This window comes from Cyclopterus lumpus, chromosome 13, assembly GCF_009769545.1.
Source record: "Cyclopterus lumpus isolate fCycLum1 chromosome 13, fCycLum1.pri, whole genome shotgun sequence".
NCBI lineage: Eukaryota > Metazoa > Chordata > Actinopteri > Perciformes > Cyclopteridae > Cyclopterus > Cyclopterus lumpus.
In genome coordinates, this window is record NC_046978.1 from 10,259,573 (window position 1) to 10,282,537 (window position 22,965).

Here is a 22,965-nt window from a genome sequence, read left to right on the forward strand (position 1 = left end):
ATAAAAGGCCACAGACAAGGGATTTAGTAAATCATTAACACAAGAGCTCTTGTCATCAACCTTCTGCTGCTGCTCTTTCTGACCGTTGACACAACTGTTAAACTTCAAAGGACGGGATACAGTATCTGCCCCAGGAAGAACCTCGTCTTCACTTAAGAAGCAAAATAGTGTTGCTCAAGATTTGTTTACTCTGGTCCACGGCTATAGTGACAATAACGGCTATTATTTTCCTAACCTATTAAAGTAATGCATTGTTTCCTTAATGACATGTATCGCATAAAAGTAGGTATTTCAATAGCAGTTGCAAGCACGGAGGATGAATTGGAGATGGACAGAAAAGCAGGGAGCGGTACGAGGGGATTAGGTAACAGATCTTAGAGGTATCATCCGCTAGAGGCTGCTGATGCTACACACCTATCGGCTACCAGATTGCTTTTTGTTTAGTTTTTTATTAAACCAGTATGCCGTTGGCATCAATCGATTCTTTCAATTAATTGCAAAGCTCATATTGTCTTCTCGGTCTGTTTACAGAGAAGGGAGATCAAATGGCCTTTGTTTGGTCGGTTAGGTCGGGCCTGGTTGGACCGGTTCTGTTTGGCAGTCTCAGGTTTCACATTGTCCAGGGCTGAATGGATATAGGCCTGCTCCTAAGAAATGCTCCCAGCCTCTATCTGCCAGTGGAATGTGCAGTATTGTTTCTTTATCGTCTCTGGGCTACTTGGCAGTGATACAGAGCCCTATGCCATGGCACTGGCAGCCTCGTCCAAACACCAGTTTAGGACCGTGACTGGGTGGGGGGACAGATTGCTGAATATTCGCAATGTCCTGCTCTACTGCCCCCGTAAACAGCCAACCGTTAGGAACAGAGAGCACAGGTTTGCAACACTGGGAGTAAACTGGTTCCAGAGCTTCTGGGGTTGAGAGGAGATGCTCCACTGGACTGAAGTTGACAAACTAGAGCCCCGATGTACAATTAACTGGATATTTATTTGTGTCCCTCTCCATCTGCAGATCTTCCTGTGGGAGCAGAACCTAGAGCAGTTTCACATGGATCTATTCCGCTTCAGGTGCTACCTGGCCAGCCTGCAAGGTGGAGAGCTGCCCAACCCCAAACGCCTCCTGGCTGTTGCCTCTCGTCCCACGAAGCTGGCAATGGGCCGACTGGGGATATTCTCTGTGTCTTCCTTCCATACACTGGTAAATATCATCATCTTTATCAAAGGTCCTCATTTAATCTGGTTTTATGAATAATCGTTATGATACACTTCTAAAAAAAACATCTTAGTTTTACTTGAAGAACCAGTGTGCAGCCCAAGTATACTTTTGCAGGGATCAAATCTGTAACCTTTCAGTTGTGGGGTGGGGGTGGGGTCTCTTTTAACACTACACTGCCTTATATTTAGAAGTTCCTTAGATACCGCATCTCCCTCAAAACACACACTGTCATCTCTGAGTACAGCAGGTGACTCTCCTGGCAGGGCAATTGATTCTAGAAACTAAATGCATTGCTTCAAACCATGTTTTTCCACGATGAGTCCTATTTTGAAACCCGGGTCTCACACAGAGCTCCCGTTGAAGAGGTTTTGGTTGAGTTTTGGCCTCCCACTGCTGCACTGTGTGCTACACAGCTATAAGCACCGGTAGTACACGGAAACATTTATTTGATTTTGAGAGACGTGTTTGCAGATCAGTGAGGCACTACCAACGCAGTGCTGTGGCGTATGTGGGTGTTTTGAGCTGCAAGATAGCAGCCGGCTGGGATGTCTAACAAAAGACACTCCTCTTTTTTTGTCTTTCCTCTTTCTCTCCCCCTGCTCAACTCTACTCCATTAATACTTGCATCGGCCCAATGGATAAATTGCTGACACAAGTTGACTAAAATCTATATCATTTAAAGAGCTTTTTTATTTTTATTTCTTTCAAAAATGAGTAGTCTAGAAATGGCAGGTTGTGTAAGAACCTGCATGAGCCCAGTACTTGTGTTTGTGAACTGGATATGACAGCTCAGTATCTGTATGTCAACATCACCCCCCTTAACCTACTCTGGGCTCTTATGTTATTTATAATATTCTGTATTAAGAAATAATTCAGGCTTGCCACGCATTTTTGCAAAATGAGAGTTGGTCAAAGATATTGTCGTCTATGTGCATTTGGTATGTTTAAGCCCTGACGGTCATTATGTTTCTGCAGGTGGCAGCTCGCTCAGAGAATGGAGTGAGACGGCGAACACAGGCCATGTCTCGTTCCTGCAGCAAGCGCAAGAGCAGGTTCTCCTCCCTCTGGGGCCTGGACACTACCTCAAAGAAAAAAACGAAAGCCCACCCCAGTATCAACCAGGTCTGCGATATTTTACAGTTATGTTCTAGTTTCAATGCAATCAATAGAACTGCCTTGGCCACTAAAATATTTCATTTAGCCTTTTCCTCAAACATTCATCCTCCACTCCTCTGCTTGAGTAATGACCACTTCACCTCTTTTTTTTTTTTGACCCAGCAGGTCTTTGCCGATGGTGAAGAGCTAGTAAAAAACCCTGTTGATGGCCTATTTGTTGATCCGACCAAGGAAAACACAGTACGGAGGAGTCATTCTTTGTATGCATACATTTGACAGTGACTTGGAGGGCAAACACGAGTGGGAACTTACTCTACTAGATCATAAGTCATAACACTCTCACGTTAACAAAATATTATCCCTCTATGTTCCCCGAGTAAGCAGCAGAGCCAAGGACCAGATGTTACAACTATAACCGCTATTTTTGTTCCTTTTTAAAAAAATAAAATGTACAGTAATATAATGTACGTTATTTAGATGGGGGGGGGGGAAGGATTAGAACACACTTGTGAAACCATCATCCATGTTAATCAAACCAAGCTTGCATAGTAAAAACTATTCTGTACTAAAGTAGCTGACTAAATTGGCCTTTTTAATGTCTCTGTTTAAAGAAAAGTGAGGATGTAACTGTGAAAAGCCTTCCGCGGCCCAGCACGGAAAGTGATATCTGGGTCCCTGACCACCTCACCCCCTCCTGGGTGTGTCTGCCAAATGACCAGCCAGTGCTAACCATCATCCAGCCAGGGGAGTCGGCGCTGTGCGTTCTGGAAACCATCTGCAAGGTAACTTCTCAAATGACCTGATCTGAACCACAGATGTTTGCATGACAAAGAAGTAAAGGCACTTGTGCTCACAACTTTTTAAATAAAAGCCACGATCTGGCCTCTCAGAACATCCTTTAACTAGACAAATAGAGGTTATGCATGGTCAGAAGGTTGAGGGCAACATTTTAATGGAAGAATCAAATCTATTTAATTTAATTGGAACAAGGCTATCTTGCGGTGTAAAAATGCCTTTTTGTAATCTTTATTTTTAGCTCTCTTCCAATACTCCCTCTGTCCTCTTTCCTTCATCCCACAGGCTCACCAGCTGGATCCCACCAAGCACTACTTGCGACTCAAATTCCTCATCGAAAACCAAGTGCAATTCTACATTCCCAAACCAGAAGAGGATGTGTGCGACTTGGTATGTAACTACCTGCTTGAACATGATATCTCTCCTTCTCCACCATACCTTTTTAAGATCATAAAAGGTAAAAAAGGTAAACGTTAGTAATTGCATTGAAATGTGCGAGGAATCACAACATGGAGAAATCCATAGACCATAGAGCATCCTTCGTTGTGAATTATTAATAGGTTTTGTATTTTTATCTTTTCATTTGCACATCTCTGGATAAACGCCTGCCTGGGAGGACCATGCATTAAAACATAAATGTATTCATGGAGAGCCTGTATCTGTAGTGACTTTTGTATTTCCATCATGTAATCATGACACGTCAGACAATCCTCCCATCGAAGACTGCTCGAGCTGCTTTGTCTTAGAATACAGAATATTACCACTCTCTTTCCATGCTGTCAATAACCAACCCACCAGAATATGAATAAAATAGGCCGTTGTTTCATGATTTTATATAATAACTTATTTTTGTTCTTTACAGCTTTACAAAGAAATTGAGCTCTGCTCCAAAATTACAAAAGTAATCCAGTTTGACAGAGATGAATCCTGCATGATTGGTTACGGTAGGAACCATTTAAATTATCCTGTGTAGTTTCTTTTACATTGACTTCGAGAATACTTTTTGTTTTTAGTAAAGATGCTAATCTCATGGAAAATATTTCATATGTAATGCTGTCGTTTTCAGCAGAACTTCTTTCCTTTGACCTACACACAACCTGTTTTTTTCTTAGACTATTCCCATTTGTACTGATATTTTATGTAAGAGTCCCCCTTCTCGCTCTCTCTCCACCTCTTCCCGCCTCTCTGCCTCTCTTTTTCCTCCTCCAGGTTTCTCCATTTCAGTTGTGGAGGAGGACGGCGTGCAGCAGCTCTACATCACTGATGTGAAGGCGGGCGGATTAGCCTTCGCCAAAGGTTCATTACACTTCATTTCCATCAAATAAACTCCTTTCAAATACACTCAATGTGTGTCTGTAAACTGATGATTCACAGCTAGAAGAAAACGAATGTGGGGTGCATTGGTCGGTTTTCTGTGCTATTTCAAGTAACGAAGCATTTTTCACACAGTCAATAGTATTTTCTTTACTCTACATCTCTTTAGAAATGCATTAGCATATGTTTTCCAATACGCGGGGAAGGTTTCAGAGAATACAGTAGTTCTCAACGGCCTTGATTACTATAATCATAGCCACACTGCCTCTCACTTGCCTTTTTGAAGGATGCTGAATACAATACAGCTGCTTCACATCAGTACCCTTATGAAGTTATACTGCAGGGTTGAGTAATGTAATGTAATGCTGAAATTGGTCAAAGTGCAGATAGAGAACACACAGTGATGCTGTGCAGAAAGGCAAAGACAATATAATTAATGTGCAACTAATGGTTTCCAAAGTTAGTATTTTTACTTAGCATTTGTTACTTACAAAAATGTTATTGCAATTTTATCCTTGTCAATATGGGTTTAATGGCCTTTTAATCAATGGTGAAAATAAGATTTGACTGCTGTTCTCATCTCATATTTGGGAATACACCTTTTATTCAGTGGCGGACATGGCAGGCAGAACATTTAATCAAAGCTAATGTTCCCACTTCTCAGGTCTCAATGCAGGGGATGAAATACTTCAGTTGAACGGAAAAGACTCTCACAGTCTCAACTTCTCCGACATGAAGGTAGCTTTCTCTCAAGCCTCGCTTGCTTTGACAGTCAACACCCTGCCTTCTGTGGACCGCCGTCAGCTTTGCTATCTACCCCCACGCCGCTCCGATGCGGAGGAGGATCTCTACACGGACATCTTCTCCCAGAGTCAAGGTGAGAAATGCAAAGAAGGTGAAATCTCCCATCTTAATATTTTGGCACATTCACAGGTCCGATAAGCCGAGGTTACTGAAGAGTTTAACTTCCAAACTTTGATTTCCAGAAATCATGCACAGTGTATTAAAGCCATCAATTGCTCACAGTATGGCCAAATGGTTACCAAACAAGCTGGCCTGTAATCACATACAAGGAAAACAAATGGAACAGATAGGCAATAGTTTTTCTTTAACTTTTCTTTTCTTGTGTCTAGAAAAGATTTCTGGCTAGTGTCCTTGACAGCAGTTTCATTTATACAAACACAAAGAATCTACAGGGTCATCGTGAGGAAGGCTAGGGAGCTGCCAGCAGTGTTACAGCCCCACTTTGTGGATTAGTTTGATAAGGGTATCATGTTTTACATAAAGGTCTACAATCTTAATGACAAAGCAAGGACATGTTTTCTCGCATACTTTACGGTGCTCGTGAAAAATGCATTACTCTCAGAAAACAATTAAAATACAAACTCCATTCAGTGTTTCATGAAGCTCGTACGTGACTCATACATTTTTGTTGCAGAGGAGATTCTGGACGACGGGGTGGGACTGCTACTCGAAAGCTCAGGAGACAGCCTGGACGACGACTCTGAGATCTTCAGTGAGTTTGAGTGCAGAAAGGTAAGAGCACCAGTTTATTAATTGTTGAGAGGCGTGTGGTTGAGTCACTACAGAAAACATGGCCTTGCATTTCACACCATTTCCTTCAATTCAGTGTTATTATGAAAAGAGCACATTAGAACAGTTTTGTTTTACACAGATTGAGACACTGTCTGTAACTGGCTCATTCAATCTTGTTGAGGAAAGTGGAGCAGTGTGCATATTAGCCAGGTGTTAATCCCATGCTTCTAGAACCACAAGGCAGCTGGTTCGATCCCCGCTCTCCCCATAATTGCATGTCAAAGAGTCCTTGAGCAAGACACTGAACCCCCAGTTGCTCCCCGGGCGCTTCACTGCAGCCCACAGCTCCTTAATAACTAAATGGGTCAAATGCACAGAAGAATTTACCCACAGGGATCAATAAAGGATTTATTATTATTATTATTATTAGTTACACATCTGCATCAAGTTTCTCTTTTCCTTTATGTCACACAGCTGTTTAATCTTCATTTATGTAGCATCTGAGATAATGAAAATCAAATAAATAAATATTAATGTATGCCTACAGTGCTGAAGGAAGTGCCTATTGTGCATCTTATGCATTAGAGACTTGAAGCAAGTGTATTCACTTTGAATGTAACAGCCAATTGATGGAAGGGTCTTTGATTAAGCTTGCATAACTAATTGTTAAATTATGTGGGGTGATTAGGATGATGTAGTAAATGAAGGTATATTCATTTTAACTGATAGCCCCATCTCTCTGTTTGAGGCCAGTTCATCCGTCTTTGTGTTACGTTGAAAGTGTTTGATAAATCGGTGTAAGCAGTAGCGGCTGGTGGACATTTCTTTTGGTAGGGTCATCCAATCAATTTTAGCAAACAAAATCCTGTGTCCGTCGTCCAGCTGGTAGTGACGTTCACTTTGTCCAATAAGGTTGCTTGAGGAGTTATAATGTGTGTGCTGGTGTTCTCATGTTATCCATGTGTGTCCTGTAGTTCTCATGTTATCCATGTGTGTGCTGATCTCATGTTATCCATGTGTGTGCTGATCTCATGTTATCCATGTGTGTGCTGATCTCATGTTATCCATGTGTGTGCTGATCTCATGTTATCCATGTGTGTGCTGATCTCATGTTATCCATGTGTGTGCTGATCTCATGTTATCCATGTGTGTGCTGGTCTCATGTTATCCATGTGTGTGCTGGTGTTATCATGTGTGTCCTGGTGTTCTCATGTTATCCATGTGTGTGCTGGTGTTATCATGTGTGTCCTGGTGTTCTCATGTTATCCATGTGTGTGCTGGTGTTATCATGTGTGTCCTGGTGTTCTCATGTTATCCGTGTGTGCTGGTGGTCTCATGTTATCCATGTGTGTGTGTGTGTGCGTGTGTGTGTTCTCATGTTTTCTTCATGTCCCTTACTCCTGTAACTGTCCAAACCTTCCGGGTGTCCCGGTCTCTACAGAAGCTTCCTGTGCTGCTTCCCTTTCAGCCAGTCTGTTGTCTTCTTGTGAGGTTCATCTGGGCCCAGTTGTTTTAGCTGTAGTTTCTCCCCTAAAGTTCTTCTCTCAACGGGTCTTGGAGAGATTTTAGGAGGTCGGGTCTCGGGGAAGTGCTCGCGCTCTTCGTTGTCATGTCGTTAAAAAAGAGCCTGACGAGAAGGCGCAGCTTTGGGCCAGACGACTTGGCCCAAAGCTGAATCTATTTTAGGACGCTGTTTGGCTACATTGTGTATCACTCATTTATATCTTGTATCAGTTATAGGCTAAACTGCTTCTTAGACGCGTCTCTTCTGGGCCAAAACAGTTCGGCCCCAGCTGCAGCTGAGACATAGAGACAGCAGGAGAGGACGTGCAGGAAAAGCATATATTTTGCGAAGATATCCTATTTTACAAATATTACTGGGTATATTACATATTTCCAAAACACAAATATTGACAATTTGTATAATTTATAAATATTATTAATATCATTATAGTATCATATCAGTTCATGTCTTGGCTCAAGGTGGGTGGGGCCAGGCTCCGTGGCCCTCTATTTGCCAGCCACCACTGGGTGAAAGATGCTGCAACTTCAGAGAACAGTTACAATCCAAGTCTTTGGCTGCGGTCGAATAGTCAAAAGATTACCTCCTAACATCTAACCCTAACCACTTTTCCTTGACCTCGGTGGAAAACGTCATGCGGTCAAGGAAAGATGGGAAGGAGAATTCCTGAGGAGTTAGGATGGACTACAAAATAGCGCATCTTTGATACTTCGTCTGCGTTCTTACAGTGTTGTGTCATAACATAAACGACCAGGTTCAAAGTCTTACTTTATTAACAAGGTTGGAATATAAATGAAGAATATAAAAGTGAAACCAAGGGGTTGTCACAGAGGGCCCAAAGCTATTAAACTGTCATTGTTCAGTTTCAAACTGAATTAAATACCATACAATGTCTCATATCCCGTTATGTTATAATTTATATGCAGATTATAATATGATCATAAGAATATGCAGAGAATAGATTATGAAACACCACCCAACTCAGTGTGACCTAAGTGTTGACTTGACTCAGACTGAAGAGCTTGTCCAGTTTAACCCTTTCATCAAAGCTTCTGTAACGGAAGTCAAACACAAAAATGAGGGCTGAGGCTGCAGTACAACAATAAAGGGAGCATATCAGTATGTCAGTTTGATCACTTTACAGCAGTTTTCAGCAACAGTAATGTAACTGTCAGTTTGCCAGCAGGTTTAACAGATTCTTAAAAGTATTTACAAGTTATAGCAACTGTTATTTACATGATCTGCTTTTGTCTTCATGATCGTTTGTTCTCGTGAACGGCCGAAACGGCAACTAAGTAAGGAAGCATCGTAGCTCCTTTCCTTTTGCATTTAGAGAATTTGACCGGGTCATTTCCCTCAGTTAGGAACCTTCCCAACCAAAAAGGACTATTCAACCTCAGTCTTTGTACCTAAAACGCTGGAATTGCACCATAAGCTCACTTAAAAACAGAAAGAAATCATCCATATAATTTGTTGAGACTGTATCCACTTTTGGTTGTGCTTGACAAGTTCTCACCTTGTGTAAACCATTCGTGGTGTTCCAACAGTCATTAGCAACACCAACAAAGAGTTTTGTTCAAAAATAAATAAATGAGGATAAGAGGGAAGTCATGAGACTGGTCCAGGAATCTACAAAGAGGACATTTGTGTGATATCTGCTGGTGTATTTTTCTATATCTATTTTTCAGTTACTGATCTGATCAAGTGCTTGTGTAACTCAAACCTCATTTGAATTATTACTCATTTTAAAATGCATGTTGGCAAGCCTAAACATTTATCACTCTTCATTTTCTTCCTGCAATATCTCCCACACTATTCCCTGTATTCACACTCCACTGCAGCCTGTTCCCTTGCAGCTCCCTGTTCCCCATCACTCTCCCCCCCATTCCTGCAATCCTGCATTTTTATTCTACTGCGGTGTCGCTCCCCCAGCCAATCCTGCTCCACCACAACCTGAGGAGACTCCTTCCTTCCTGCTCCCTTGCTCTCTCGCCGGTCTGGAAGATTATCAAGACTCACTTGCAATGCTGCCACAGTTGGACAGATCTTCACACTCACACTGTGTGCCTGAGTTTAGAGAAGGGAGAGAGAGAGAAAAGAGGAAAATATTAGGGATAGAACTACAGCAGACAGAGTGAAAAGAAGGGGAGTTGGAAGGCTGTAGGCACTGGTGGGCGGAGAGGAGGAGGCTGAGCCGCTTCACCCATCTTTCATCACAAGCACCACAGCACCTTCTCCTTTTTCAAAAAAATGTGTTGGAGAGGTGCAGTACAGACTTGACTGGAGTCCTTCTCGCTCACTTTATCTGGTGTTAAAGGTCCACCTGCACTCGGCTATGTCCGTCCTGAAGTGGAGCAAACACAGCAAGCGCTCCTCAGACTCCATCTATGGCATGCTTCATCTGGTGAGATTCCTTCCTTGTATCACTATTCTTTACCTGGCTAGCTCGCACTACTGCTGTGATGGATCGCGAGCTGTGAGAGTGAAGCACCTTTCCTTTTCAGCGTTCGTTTCACACCTCCTCTTTGCTGCTACAGACGAATTAGAGGAAGCTATGAGTCACGTTTGTGTCGCAGAATTGCCCCTTAATTACTGAAGTGCTTCACAGGATCCCAAAATGAAACGCTGTATGTAGGAGCTGAGTTTCTACAGCTGATTTGGACTTTAAATGACAAACTACCCTGACGTTGTTGCAGTGCCTCTCTGACTGTTGCAGAGTTTTCTCTCTTGGCACCTCGAGCTGGGATCTTCGGCATATCTCAGTTTCAGGGAGTAGACGTGTAATTTGTTCTCCACTACATCGTGAGTGCCTGCATGCGTTTACACAGCCCTTTGATCTATATTTCATTAGTTAGTGTTAGTGGAAATACTTGTATCTGGGATCTTCTTTTTTGTCTAGTTTTACCCACGACATCCCCTCTTATCTACATATTGTTTTTTTCATGTGACATTCAAGGCTTTGATCTCTCCCTCTCTGTTCTTTCTCTTTCTCTTCTCCCTGGCATGTCATGACTGTTCATGCACCCAAAGCTGCCATGGTGTTAATTAGTCCAGATTGTGATTGTGAAGGCTATGACTGGACTGTCATGGGCTTCTTATGCTCAGTAAATCTGGTGGAGCTCAGTTGACTAATTGGGAAGGAAAGAATCAGATTTATTTACAGAATTGTACTGCCCCTTTTCTTGGCATTACATTTATTTTTGGGGGTTTCAAATTTGAATGCGTGCTTCTGTTGAATGTTTGTTTGTCAAACTTCTTTGCTGTCGTATTGCAGTTCCATTTGGGCTGAAGGTACAGTATTATCACATCAGTAAATTACTCAAACTGTTATGTCTTGTGATGAGAGCATATTGCATCAGCAGTAAATGTATTAATAAAGGGATGTTTCGGGGCAATAGACCTTTTGTGAGGCAACTTTGCTTTTTAAAACCTAAACCTTTTCCATTCCCTAATTAGCAACATCATAACGTAGAAAGATTCCTATTGCAGCAGCTCTTTAACAATGCATTTAGCTAACCAAGCATTGGTGCTTTATATTATATCTCAGGGCATTTAAGCACATCCCAGTTCATCTGTTGATCTTGGAGCTCGGGAACATTGTCAAGAGGGACACACTGTTGTTGTGTCGCACATATGGATGTGTCTGCCTGATTAGATAACAATGCTGATAACCATGGTTATTTTCAAAGCTGCATGCACAGATGTGTGACTGTCACTGTTTGTTTTGTCTGTATTTTGTTTTTCTTGTATCTAAGTGAATGGCATCACTGTTTCTACCTAGTGTCCACTCATTGGTGCAAGTCCTGAAAAAACATTTATTATATCAAATATATGAACAATTCAATGTTGTATAAGCACTTCTTTTTATGCACAGCAGTGGATTAGTAGCTCAGATATTCATTACGACTGTTTGTATCGGAGAATAACGTTCCATCTTCTGCAGCCGTTTGGAGGCTCTATTACTGTTATTATTATTTCCCAGAGAAAATACCAACCAGAGAGCTGTCGGCTCCCTTATGCACTCAGTGGTGTCAGTACCCGCTCGTGGTCTTATGTGGAAATGGCTGTTTGCACCCTGCAACTTTATCCTTTTAATCTTTGTGTTACCTACTTTAAAATACAAAGAATATAATCTATTAAAAATATTTTTAATGGAATATGGTTTTGATTGGTGAGGCCAGTGGCCTGTTGCGAACAGTAACTGTTAAGTCGTGTAGGCTGTTGCTGAGCGGAGTCTATTTTTGTCCAAAATGATAGTCTAATGCACATCAGGGCTGGTCTCCCTGGCAACCCGTACTGTATGTGGACAGACACTTATGTGTATATTTTGACTCAGTGAAAGATGAATCATTACACCACCGATCCATCAGTAGGAGAAAAACACCAGGGAAAAGAGGGACGTGAGTGAAAGAGAGGCAGAGAGTCATTGTTATGACAGACTGAAAATAGACCAAATTAGTGCACATTACTCTTTTTTTTTTTGAGCTGCCTATCAGCCTCTTCCCAGGCTCACACTCTGCGCAGTCATGATTCACACGGGCAAGTTATTATTTGAGGTGCTGGCTCTGTACTGACTGGTCGATGTTTCCTTTTATGAGTTCAGCATGAGTTGCATAATTGCATCCCATTTCTACGTTTTTTTGGTCATGCTTCTTTTTTTTTGTAGAGTACAGAGCAAGTCGCCGCTTTCTGCCGCAGTCTCCATGACATGAATCCCACGGAGTGTGTGTCCTCTTCGCCGAGCCCAGACTCCCCCTTTCCACCACCTGCAACGCTCCGACAGCTCTCCGATGCTGACAAGCTCCGCAAAGTCATCTGTGAACTCGTGGAGACCGAACGCACCTATGTCAAAGTACGTATCACTCATCTTACTTATTGTGTAGTTATTATTATTATTATTATTATTATTATTATTATTGTGTTATCTTATTATTAGGCAGTTGGTCTTTGAGTGAGCGTGTATTCCTCTTGTCCATCGATCTATGTTCTGTCTGCCTCAGGTTGTGTTAGACCTCCACATTACCTATTCCACAAGACCAATCCAGATCTATCCTTGTGTCTCAGGAGATATGAGGGGACAGCTGTGCCCTTGCCTGGATATTGACTAATCATTTTTCTGCCTGGTATAAATGTGGCTCGGTTAAAAAAAAAAACTGGGTTAGCGAGGGAATATAATGGGATAATGTCAAGGCTATTTAAAATGTTATACCTCATTACAGGGGACACATATGTATTATATGAATCACATTACGTATTTTACAACCTTCAGAGGGGATAGCTCGATATGTGGTGGACCTGGGCTATTTGTTCTAATTACCCAGACAGTCAAACAGAACTATATGGGTCTTTGTATGCCGTTTGCAAAATAGTGGGACTGTAATATAAGAGTAGACCAAATAATGGAAGATGAGGTTGGTGTCTAACACTGTGGGCAACCTACCTGATGCAGTTAATGTTTGACGCACGTTGCTTTAACACTTTAAGATATTTTTTTATTTTGTGACCAATTTGGGCACAGATTTTAAAATGCCTCCTTTGGGTCTTTTTTTTTTTAGCACCTCATGTTGCTTTGACAACTCATACTCACAAGTGTACTAGAGGACATTCATAATATTTTTGTGATTAAGATTATTTTGTCTATTCCATGTAGACATTTTAACTAATAAAGACAAATTGTTAGTTATTAGACAGTTGCTTGAGTTGATTATTAGATCAACAATAAGTAAGAAAGAAAGAAACATGTCAATTATAGTGCAATACTTTGTTACGGCAAGTCTTCTTCTTTCCCTACTTTTTGGCAGAGCTACAAATTGATCTCATAGGCCTTCTTCAGAATAGCTTCAGTGAACTGTAGCCAGTCATTTAATATATTTCCAAACACCTGCTTTGACTTTCTAAGTGAATCCGAAAGCTCCTCTGTCTTTGATCTTGGAAGGAATTCTCTCACGATACCTGCAACCTAATTACTTAATCAGTTTTGTTGTGAGGGATTTTTAAGCCTAATGTAAAGCGGCTTTTTTGTCTGTCCACATAATGAAGTGGGTAACCCCAAGTCACACACATAAACAAACGCATAATTCACTCTTGTCTTGCAGGATCTCAATTGCCTCATCGGGAGATATTTAACCCCGCTGCAAAAGGAGACCTTCCTCACACAAGATGAGGTATGTCAAATGTTTCCCGTCAGTCTTTGAAAGGTAGTTGGCTTTTAAATTCCAACACTGTTTAAATGTTAAAATAAAAAAAGGTTACATAATCATGTGAAGAGTAGCCATAAATGAGGACAAGAGGGGTGGGTGGATGATGAGAGAGCGAGGTTTGCCAGAGATGTTTTACATGCACTTGTAGTAATGGAATTAATTTGATTGTTTTGAGATTATATATGCACTAATTGTAGCAACAAGAGACTAATAGTGGATGCACTATTATATTTGAGTATATGGATTAGATAAATATAAATAAATACTAAATAGATATTAAAGAACATACACTGTACAATGAAAAGCATTAATTTTGGCTTTGTTTAAATGCTCTTTTCCATCAGCTGGATGTACTATTTGGGAACTTGCTAGAAATGGTGGAGTTTCAGGTTGAGTTTCTCAAGACTCTGGAAGACGGGACCAGACTGGTTCCTGATCTAGAGAAACTGGAGAGAGTGGATCAGTTTAAGGTATACCCTTTTTGAGATACAAAAGATATGGCCGTCAACAAGCATTTAGTAACACCCATAAAGTATTTTATACCTACTGATTGGCTAACTTCTCTTCCATTTTTCACAGAAAATCCTCTTCTCCCTGGGAGGCTCTTTCCTGTACTATGCAGACCGTTTTAAAATCTACAGTGCTTTTTGCGCCAGCCACACCAAAGTCCCTAAGGTCCTTGTAAAGGGTGAGTACATGTAGTCTTTGGTCGACATTCCTCCTGGGCTTAAAGGAGACGATGCATGTATCCATCAATCATCTACCATATCCGGCACGGCTCAATAAATCTGGTGTCAGCCAGACGGTTGTCCATTTGACCTCTGTAGACTTTGAAGCTGGTGGCTCTGAGGGCTAAAAGCCCAGCATTGTATAATATATAATAAGTGGTTTTGAAAAAAGTTATTCTCTAGCTAGACCCACTCCCTTTAGCACTCAATAGCTTTGTTTGCTGTACATACAATGAGTCAACTAGCTATTGGCAGTATTGAGTTTGTGAAGTGTTATTTGTTATCAAGCTGTTTTTAAGGCAGTTAACAGATTTGTTCTGCCCACTTGTGGTTGCATGCTGCTAGATAAAATTACTTGTCTACCAAAACATGACACAGTTCAGTCATTTTGACTTGGCTGTAGGTCTATGGCTGTTTCTAATGCTAAAAGTAAAATACTAGGTCTAGGTTTGCACAAGTCCAACAGGTTTATGCCATGAATATCAGGCAACATAAGCATTCATTTTTAAAAGTGCAAGCTGTATTATTGTGAATAATTGACCTTGAATAAAATAATCTGGGTAGCCCAAAGAGTAGAACACAAGACAACAATAATTTGTGGAAAGGACAACAAAAAATGGATAAGATGTCTCTTAAGTGTTTTATTGGTCATTCCAGCCAAAACTGATCTGGATTTCAAGGCCTTCCTGGAAGAGCGCAACCCCAAGCAGCAGCACTCTTCCACCCTGGAGTCATACCTGATCAAACCCATCCAGAGGGTGCTGAAGTATCCCCTCCTGCTGAAGGAGCTTTACTCACTCACAGACCCAGACAGCGAGGAGCACTACCACCTGGATGGTACGACCCAATCACATGGCCAACTGAGAAGATGAAATCATTTTGACATGGGAGAATGCATACGGTCACAACAACTCAACGCTAACCATGTTTCCTGCTTGTTTGCAGTTGCCATGAAAGCCATGAACAAAGTTGCCAGCCACATCAACGAGATGCAAAAGATCCATGAGGAGTTCGGAGCAGTGTTCGATCTGCTCATCACTGAGCAGAGTGGTGAAAAGAAAGAGGTAGGTTGGACTAAAGTGGCTTGGCTCTGCTCTGTCATCTAAGAGTACATGTGGAGTGACTGCTGATATTTTGTTTTTGTGCCAGGTGGCCGACCTGTCTATGGGTGATCTGCTACTCCACACCAGTGTGACCTGGATCAACCCCCCTGTCTCTTTGGGAAAATGGAAGAAAGAGCCCCAGATGGCCACATTTGGTATGTCAGAGATGTGTTTGCCCCATGATTATGTAATGAGTAGGTCTAAGTCATATGAAGCTTTGATTGATAACTTGTGTTTGTTTTTTTTTCAATTACCTTTTAGTGTTCAAAATGGCAGTGGTTTTTGTATGCAAGGATGGATCCAAGCAGAAAAAGAAAATGGTATGTTTTTATAGAAGTAAAAGCCATCGGCAACACCAGCGCCCATTTAGAAAATAAACTATTTTGTTCGGGCATTGTAAATACACTGCCCATGTGCCACTTTTAGAATCCATCCAGTGGGTCGCTGATTAAACTGGTTACAGCTAATTTCACAAGTTTCAGGAGAAAATGCATTTTATTTTGTTTCAATGATTGCAGGGTGGCTCCCATCGAGTCTCTGCATCTTCAGAAGAAAAGGATCCCTTCCGATATCGTCACATGATCCCAACTGATGCCCTTCAAGTCAGATCCTTGGCCAATGCAGGTAGACAACTCAATGAATAATTTACAGGACTGTATTAAAATGCATATTCATTTAAATCCCAAAATGATTAGTCTCAACATATTGCTCTGTACATGACATCATACGTGAGTGTCGATTACTTCCTCAGATGGCGAGGGCTCGGCTGTGTGTGAGATTGTCCACATAAAGTCGGAGTCGGAGGGAAGGCCAGAGAGGGCATTTCAGCTGTGCTGTAGGTAAGGGTCTCTTCAAATGGAGGTTGAAGTCCACTGGAGATTAAAGTGTGTGTGTGACACTGATACAGTCCTATATGCTGCTATCTACAAAGTGAAACTCTAATAACGTGCCCTTCTATCTCCCTCAGTTCTCCAGAGAGTAGAAAAGACTTTCTGAAGACGGTACATTCCATTTTGAGGGAAAAGCACCGTAGGCAGCTCCTAAAAACTGAGAGTTTACCCCTCAACCAGCAGTATGTGCCCTTTGGTGGAAAGCGCCTCTGTGCCCTGAAGGGAGCCCGTCCAGCCATAAATAGAGCAGGTAAATGCATTCACAGCTCCTGGTGTCCCACTTCTTAATCCTGTTCTTTCTTCGCGGACACAGATTGGATGCTTTGGTATAATGTAAACAAAACGTTTGGCTTTTTATTTGGAGATTAAACCACCTTTAAAGATTGAATTAATTAATGTGGGGAGACGCCTACATTCAAGCTTTTTTTGGAAAAGTATTATTATTAGAGTGCTTATAACTATAATCATACAGTGCACACATTATAAGTATGATGACGCCCATGCATTTATAAACATTAGTGTTATTGAACATGCGACAGAATTGCAGCTTTTTTTTCTATTTCTCAACAAAAGCAGGCTATTGTAAATGCTGTTAGTTTTCACATTTCTATTTGTTTAATGCTTTTTACCTTTTTTTTTTTCCTGCAGCATCTGCACCAACCAGAACTCTAGGCAGGAGGAAGTTAGTGCGCAACCGCTTCACTATAGACACCGACATTGTTTTTGACGGCGAGCCCGGACAGGACCTCGCTTCACCACAGGAGCCCGACTCAAATCAGCTGCAGCGGGACAACGAACCAGATAAGCTTCAGCAGTCGGAGGCAGCAGGTGACACAGACCGCTGGGTGGAAGAACAGTTTGACTTGGAAGAATACGAGGACCAGGAAGTGGTGAAGGAGACAGACATCCTCAGTGATGACGACGACATGCTCTGCCAGGCACCCAGAGCGTCGTCCGCTGAGGCTGACCTCGAGGCCCCCATCATGGCTTTGTCCTTGAATAGTGAGGAAACCAATGAGGGCAAGAGCCGTAAGTCCCCAAAGGCCAGTGGGACACCGGATGACGTGAAGCTGTCCAACACAGAGGAGCAGAGCGCCCTGACTGATGACAACATGGAGGATCAAAAGCAAACGGCAAAGGATGAGATTTGGGTAAGAAGGCAGCAGTCGGGTTCGTCCACAGACTGTGGCACATAAAAGTGGACAGGCAGACCACTTTACATGAGCTCCATCAGTCTTCTCAAACAATGCATGGGCATTCATGTCTTTTGCACAGCTAATAGAAGTCATATCGTTCCTTACTTTTGCTGAATGCTTTTTGTACAGGTGAAACCATCAGTGGAGCAATACAGAACGAGGGAGCTTTATCCCAAATCAAATGCTGTTACATAGAAGTCAAGTGTAAGCTTTCAGAGATGAACTTATGGTACAATCATGAAATCTAATCAGTTGCTTGATTGGCATGGTTTGCACATTTGGGCAGCATTCTATAGTCCTGCCTGCTGTTGCCAAATTATGAGAACATTGATATTTGTTTTGTTTGTGTGACTCAGAGATAGTATCATAGTTAAGGGCTGTATATTATTTGTCCTTAAAGAAATAGAATAACTGCAATGGACAGTGTTGTCTTGCGTAGTTTACTGTACTTGTACATTTTCACATGACTATAAACTGACTTGTTTGGGTAACAATTTTGTTCTGTTAAGAGTTATGTAAAATTGATGATTTTGATCTTTTGTTTTACAGTTGTAACGCTATCTTTTTAGCCTGGGAAATATTGTGTTTGTTCTCTTGTTACATTTAATTGTGGAATTATGTAATAGCCCCTATTGCACAGAGGCTAGGGGGATTATTTTTATTTGTTTTAACTTAACATAATCCTGTTTTACTTGAATTTGCTGTTTCATGTTTATGTTTTACTGTGAAACCATTTTCTTGTATTTTTCCTTTTTACTCCAGTATTTCCATTTAAAGAATGCTAAATGTTACATTTCATTCTTAATACCATGTGTGCACACTCTATTGTAGAGATTTGCACACCAGTTATTATAAAAAGGTATTGTGTGTTCAAAAACACTGTTCACTAGTAATGGATCACAAAGCAATGTTTTTATTTATTCATATGTAAATTGATTTACACAAGTAATCATTTTTTTCCACAAAGAAAGTCCAAATTTGCTCAAGCAATCAAGGGGAAAGACTTACAGTATACCTGAACCGTGAAAGAAGTCATACTTGTAAACAATTCATTGTGCTACTAAGACTGCATTTTTATTACTGTGTATATAGAAAAATGTATTGATCATAATAAATACAGTTGTTTCCTACTTATAATTCAAAGCATCTCTCTGTAGTGACTCATTGGTTTGTGTATTTTTTTCTAAACATTTCCTGCAGCTCTGCAGACATCTTACCGGAACAAAATGCCCAATATGCTCAGACATGCCTGAGAACAGCAGAACTAAGCAGCTAATTGAAAAAGTGTAATCTTAAAAAGATGGTAAGAGCCAATTTGAGTGTTTGCCAGCCTGATTGATGAGGGAGCTACAGAAATAAAGAAATGTATGTAATGTACATGCATATAACCATTTAGAAATATTAATAGATTGAAAAGTAAACTTATCTTGAGAAATAGGAGATATTGTGGAGTCTACAATGAAGGTTAAAGTGAAAGGCTGAATAAGAAAAAGGGCCGCAAATATTTTGTTATGTCTCCTGTCTAATCAGTCCATTTGTCAGCAATTACTCTTGTGACACACACATATATTCTATACATGAACTCTTTCAGTGAGTGTTGGTGAGGTTTTGTTTAACTTCCTTTTGTGATTTCCAGAGCTCTTGTTTGGCAAATGTCATGATTTAAGATAAAATGATAAAAAGGTTAATCTGTCAAACCCTGCTAAAATGATTTAAAAATAAATCACAATCACACAATCACACAATGTGCATTAGCAAAGATGAACATTGTACCAGTATACCCTCAGCAGCACTGACTGAACTACACGTACAGTAACTGGGATATTTCCTCCACAACCCTACAAATAAATTAAATCACGATCCCTGACATTTTCAACAAAAAACAAACTTGAGCTTCATCAAAATGGTATTTACTGGAGGGCTATTGTGCTGTGTAAAGTGCTTTTTAGACTGTTCACCACCATGTTTTTTGAACGGCACTAGACAGTCGAGCAGTTGATGATAGAGGGAGATACCATCTTTTTGCAGGTGGCATGTCCAGAGCTAGGCTACTGAACTGCATTTTGAACAACAGTAAAGCTCGAGCAGACTTTCAGTGTTGAGGTGTGTATGAAAAAGACCAAGAAAATAACAAAATATTGCATTACCTATGCTCACCTAATTAAATGATTACTTTAGGGACTTCTGGTTTGCTGATGGAATAGTCTAGACGCACAGTGAAACCGCACTCTTAGAATTATTGCAATTTTCCCACCGAATACTCAACATTTATCAATGAAAAGGTTATATGAGGGGGAAAAGAAACAGCATAGGCCATAAAGGAGAAGAAAAAAATGTCAAAAGTGCAAGAGTTCACAACCAATGAGATTAGTACTGAAAGGCTTGGAAAAAGGGACAAATCCAACTGGGCAGCAGAACTCTCTACTTAAACCATGATAATGTGACAGTCAAGAAGCATAGGGGCTATAATGGAGGAAAAATAAAGCCCAACAAGAGAAGGGTATTTGCTTTCAAACACCATACTAACTAAAATGCGGATCCACTGTGATCAGGGGGGATTTATCCCAGACACTATGAGCTATGGCTCCCACAGACCTATCTTTGTCTTGTTCTGTTGACATCCTGTCACCCAAGCCCATTCCCCTCCACCAGCCCCCTCACTCATGTCAATCACCACCCTCATCACAAAAGCTGTGGTTATTTAGATAAATGGGAAAGATTACTTCAGCCTTCACTGTGCTTTGGGCAGCAGGGCTGAATAAATAAATTATACTGAAGTGGTGCAGGGTGGCTTTGCTAATGCACTTGTTTTGAAGGAACAGACTAAGATCAGGCTTGTGATCTAAACATGAGCACTGAATTAATTGTGATAGGAAGGGAAGGAATCTGGAATTACAATATATTTGTTAAATATCTCATTGTTATTATGTGGCCCACAGAATGTGCAGTCCCATTTACAGACAGAAGGTGGCACTATCTGTTGTAGCTTCCTGTGCCACTGTACCACCAACTTACACCTTTCTGAGTACATCATATTGTTATTCAAAACCATCTCGGATCAAAATCCAAAACTGGCAGCTTAGAGAATGTACAGAAAATACAACACAGTGCGTTTGTATTTTAGTGCAGTTCAGCCGTGGGGTTTTCAGCTGCTTTAAACGTAAACAGATACACTCGAGCTCAGGATGTGATGATAGTATCAGTCAGCAAACCTGCTCAACAGGCTTTCCAGTTTCTGTTCCTGTTTCGTGACCTCTCCTGTGACAGATACAGCTCCTGCTAACAACCTTCTTTCCTTTTTAGTCTCTCCGACTTCTCAGAAACAGTGTGACCAACAGAGCCACTCCTTCATCCACATTTCAGTCCTTTGCTCGACCAACTGAAATGTAGATTAAGGAGTTGCTCTTTGTTTAAGATCTGTGAAATCTCCCATTGTTTCTACATATCTGCCATCATACACCTGATCACATTTAAAGATGTTTTAGCCGTAGTTAGTTAAGGCAAGTTGAAATGGTCATTTTCATAGCAGCATAATACGTGTCTATATACTAATTGTTTCAAAGTTACAACAGACATGTCAGTTGAAAGGAGATTGACAGACGTATACTCATCTCTTTCTAATGAGATCTTATTTTGATTTAGGAAAATGATGTCTCCATCCCTAATAAAGAGAGTTAATGATCCTTACACTGAAGCCATGTTAAAGTTTACAGATCTATCACAAACTCCCCTCTAGAAAAAACATTACATTTCAAACTAATGCTGACCTCAGTGCAACACACGCTGCCCTAGTGCCATTCATAGACTGAGGTCCCATTGTGCCGCTTGAATTGATTCAGATGCACAAGGATAGTTAGAAGATGTGGTCATGATAAAGAAGTCTGCATATGCACATTTGGGACCGTGGCTTATCCTCATGTGTTGAACTTTAAGGTGACTTCACACCATCTGTTTCCTGGGTTGTGAGGATGCACGTGGTGTGGTGGCTAACACTGTCACCTCACACCTCACAGATTCACAAGCCTCCTCCGGGCCACAGTCCACAATCGTGGTTCTCCTGTCTGCAGAGTAAACCTACGAATCCTGAACTGGTAATTGCATACTGTAAATATACAGGTAAATAGAAGGAGTGACTTCACCATATTGGTCAAGAATACAGGCAATACATTGGATCATAGTCTAAACACAGGCGGAGTTCTTCAGGTGGTGTCTTCTGGTTGGAGCACAGCATGTCCATACTTCATGGCAAGTGAAACGCCCGTCTCTTGGTCTTCCCATCGAGGTGTCACCGCGTTTAACATTTGAATAAAACCACATTCCATTCTCTCTACATGTGACTGTGTGTTGGTGCGATGAGCATCTGCAGTCAACAACTCACTATTATTCCACTCTCATATACATCCAGTAACAGAGATCTATTACATCATTCACAATCATGGCGGTACAACAAGGTATTATACTGAATGCATTTCTTTAATGGGCATGTTTAATGAGCTGAGTTATAAGATTTGTTTAGAATACTCTACAGTAGTAACTCAGGGTAAAGTAGTCACGTTGACCTGGTCAACAGACAATAAACAATCAAAAAAAAGAATGTAGAATTTGCTTGTGTGATCGTATTTATTTTTTCTATAGCATCCCAACATTTTAGTTAAACCTCTGTTTGACTGTAACGACACTATACTAAAAACTAAACGCAGCTGAATAGTAAATAGTCATTTATGCACAAATGATCTACAAACACACTGGTTAAATGTATCCGATTGCAGAGAGAGGTGAGAACTGCTGGCAGACAGACAAATACTGTGTTACAATGAAACCAATCCTACTCAAGTTTCTGTGCTCAACACCTTTTTATCAGCTCAGTTTACATATGAAGGAAGAGACAGTTGGACATTCATGACCATCCTATTAGCTTTTGGTTTGAGATGGACAACAGCGACATAAAAAGGGAAACACTGTGTAGTTTTCTGGTTTCACATATTACTGTGTATCCACAACTACTCATTTTAATGTCTTACCCATTAGTTTCAGGAGGTAAGAAATACCACATATTTAATTAATAATTGTTTTGATGTCTCATGGCTAAACTTTAAAAGAGATGAAACATGCTTTGATCAACTGTAACTTCATGAAGTGATTCATTTAGTTTTCGATTAAGTGTTCTCAATCACAAGAACAAATGGTTAATTGTTAGCAGTGGCAGTTGTAATTCATTCAAAACAAGCACTCTTTTTCCTCTCCTCATGTATGTATCTGTCTGTAAAGCAGCTTAACCAGTAAGGTTGCATTGCACCCTGAGCATTTTTTTTGTGGGTGTATAAGTTCCTTGACTTGCCTGTCTCCTCAG

At 40.9% G+C, this 22,965-nt stretch overlaps 1 protein-coding gene across 1 annotated transcript in view; it reads left to right on the forward strand.

The window, feature by feature from the left end:
• Positions 1-17,767, forward strand: part of tiam1b (TIAM Rac1 associated GEF 1b) — a 39,314-nt gene extending 21,547 nt beyond the window's left edge. The window contains exons 7-28 of the mRNA XM_034548418.1: positions 1,012-1,197; positions 2,191-2,337; positions 2,497-2,571; positions 2,943-3,113; positions 3,412-3,516; positions 3,989-4,070; positions 4,336-4,422; positions 5,105-5,317; positions 5,879-5,976; positions 12,165-12,350; positions 13,594-13,662; positions 14,043-14,168; positions 14,278-14,386; positions 15,084-15,263; positions 15,372-15,490; positions 15,576-15,684; positions 15,791-15,849; positions 16,048-16,153; positions 16,281-16,368; positions 16,497-16,669; positions 17,068-17,138; positions 17,199-17,767. Coding sequence (XP_034404309.1) covers positions 1,012-1,197; positions 2,191-2,337; positions 2,497-2,571; positions 2,943-3,113; positions 3,412-3,516; positions 3,989-4,070; positions 4,336-4,422; positions 5,105-5,317; positions 5,879-5,976; positions 12,165-12,350; positions 13,594-13,662; positions 14,043-14,168; positions 14,278-14,386; positions 15,084-15,263; positions 15,372-15,490; positions 15,576-15,684; positions 15,791-15,849; positions 16,048-16,153; positions 16,281-16,368; positions 16,497-16,669; positions 17,068-17,138; positions 17,199-17,615 — 2,976 coding nt within the window. The 3' untranslated portion in view covers positions 17,616-17,767. The remainder of the gene's footprint in view (positions 1-1,011; positions 1,198-2,190; positions 2,338-2,496; positions 2,572-2,942; positions 3,114-3,411; positions 3,517-3,988; positions 4,071-4,335; positions 4,423-5,104; positions 5,318-5,878; positions 5,977-12,164; positions 12,351-13,593; positions 13,663-14,042; positions 14,169-14,277; positions 14,387-15,083; positions 15,264-15,371; positions 15,491-15,575; positions 15,685-15,790; positions 15,850-16,047; positions 16,154-16,280; positions 16,369-16,496; positions 16,670-17,067; positions 17,139-17,198) is intronic.
• Positions 17,768-22,965: the final 5,198 nt, after the last annotated feature.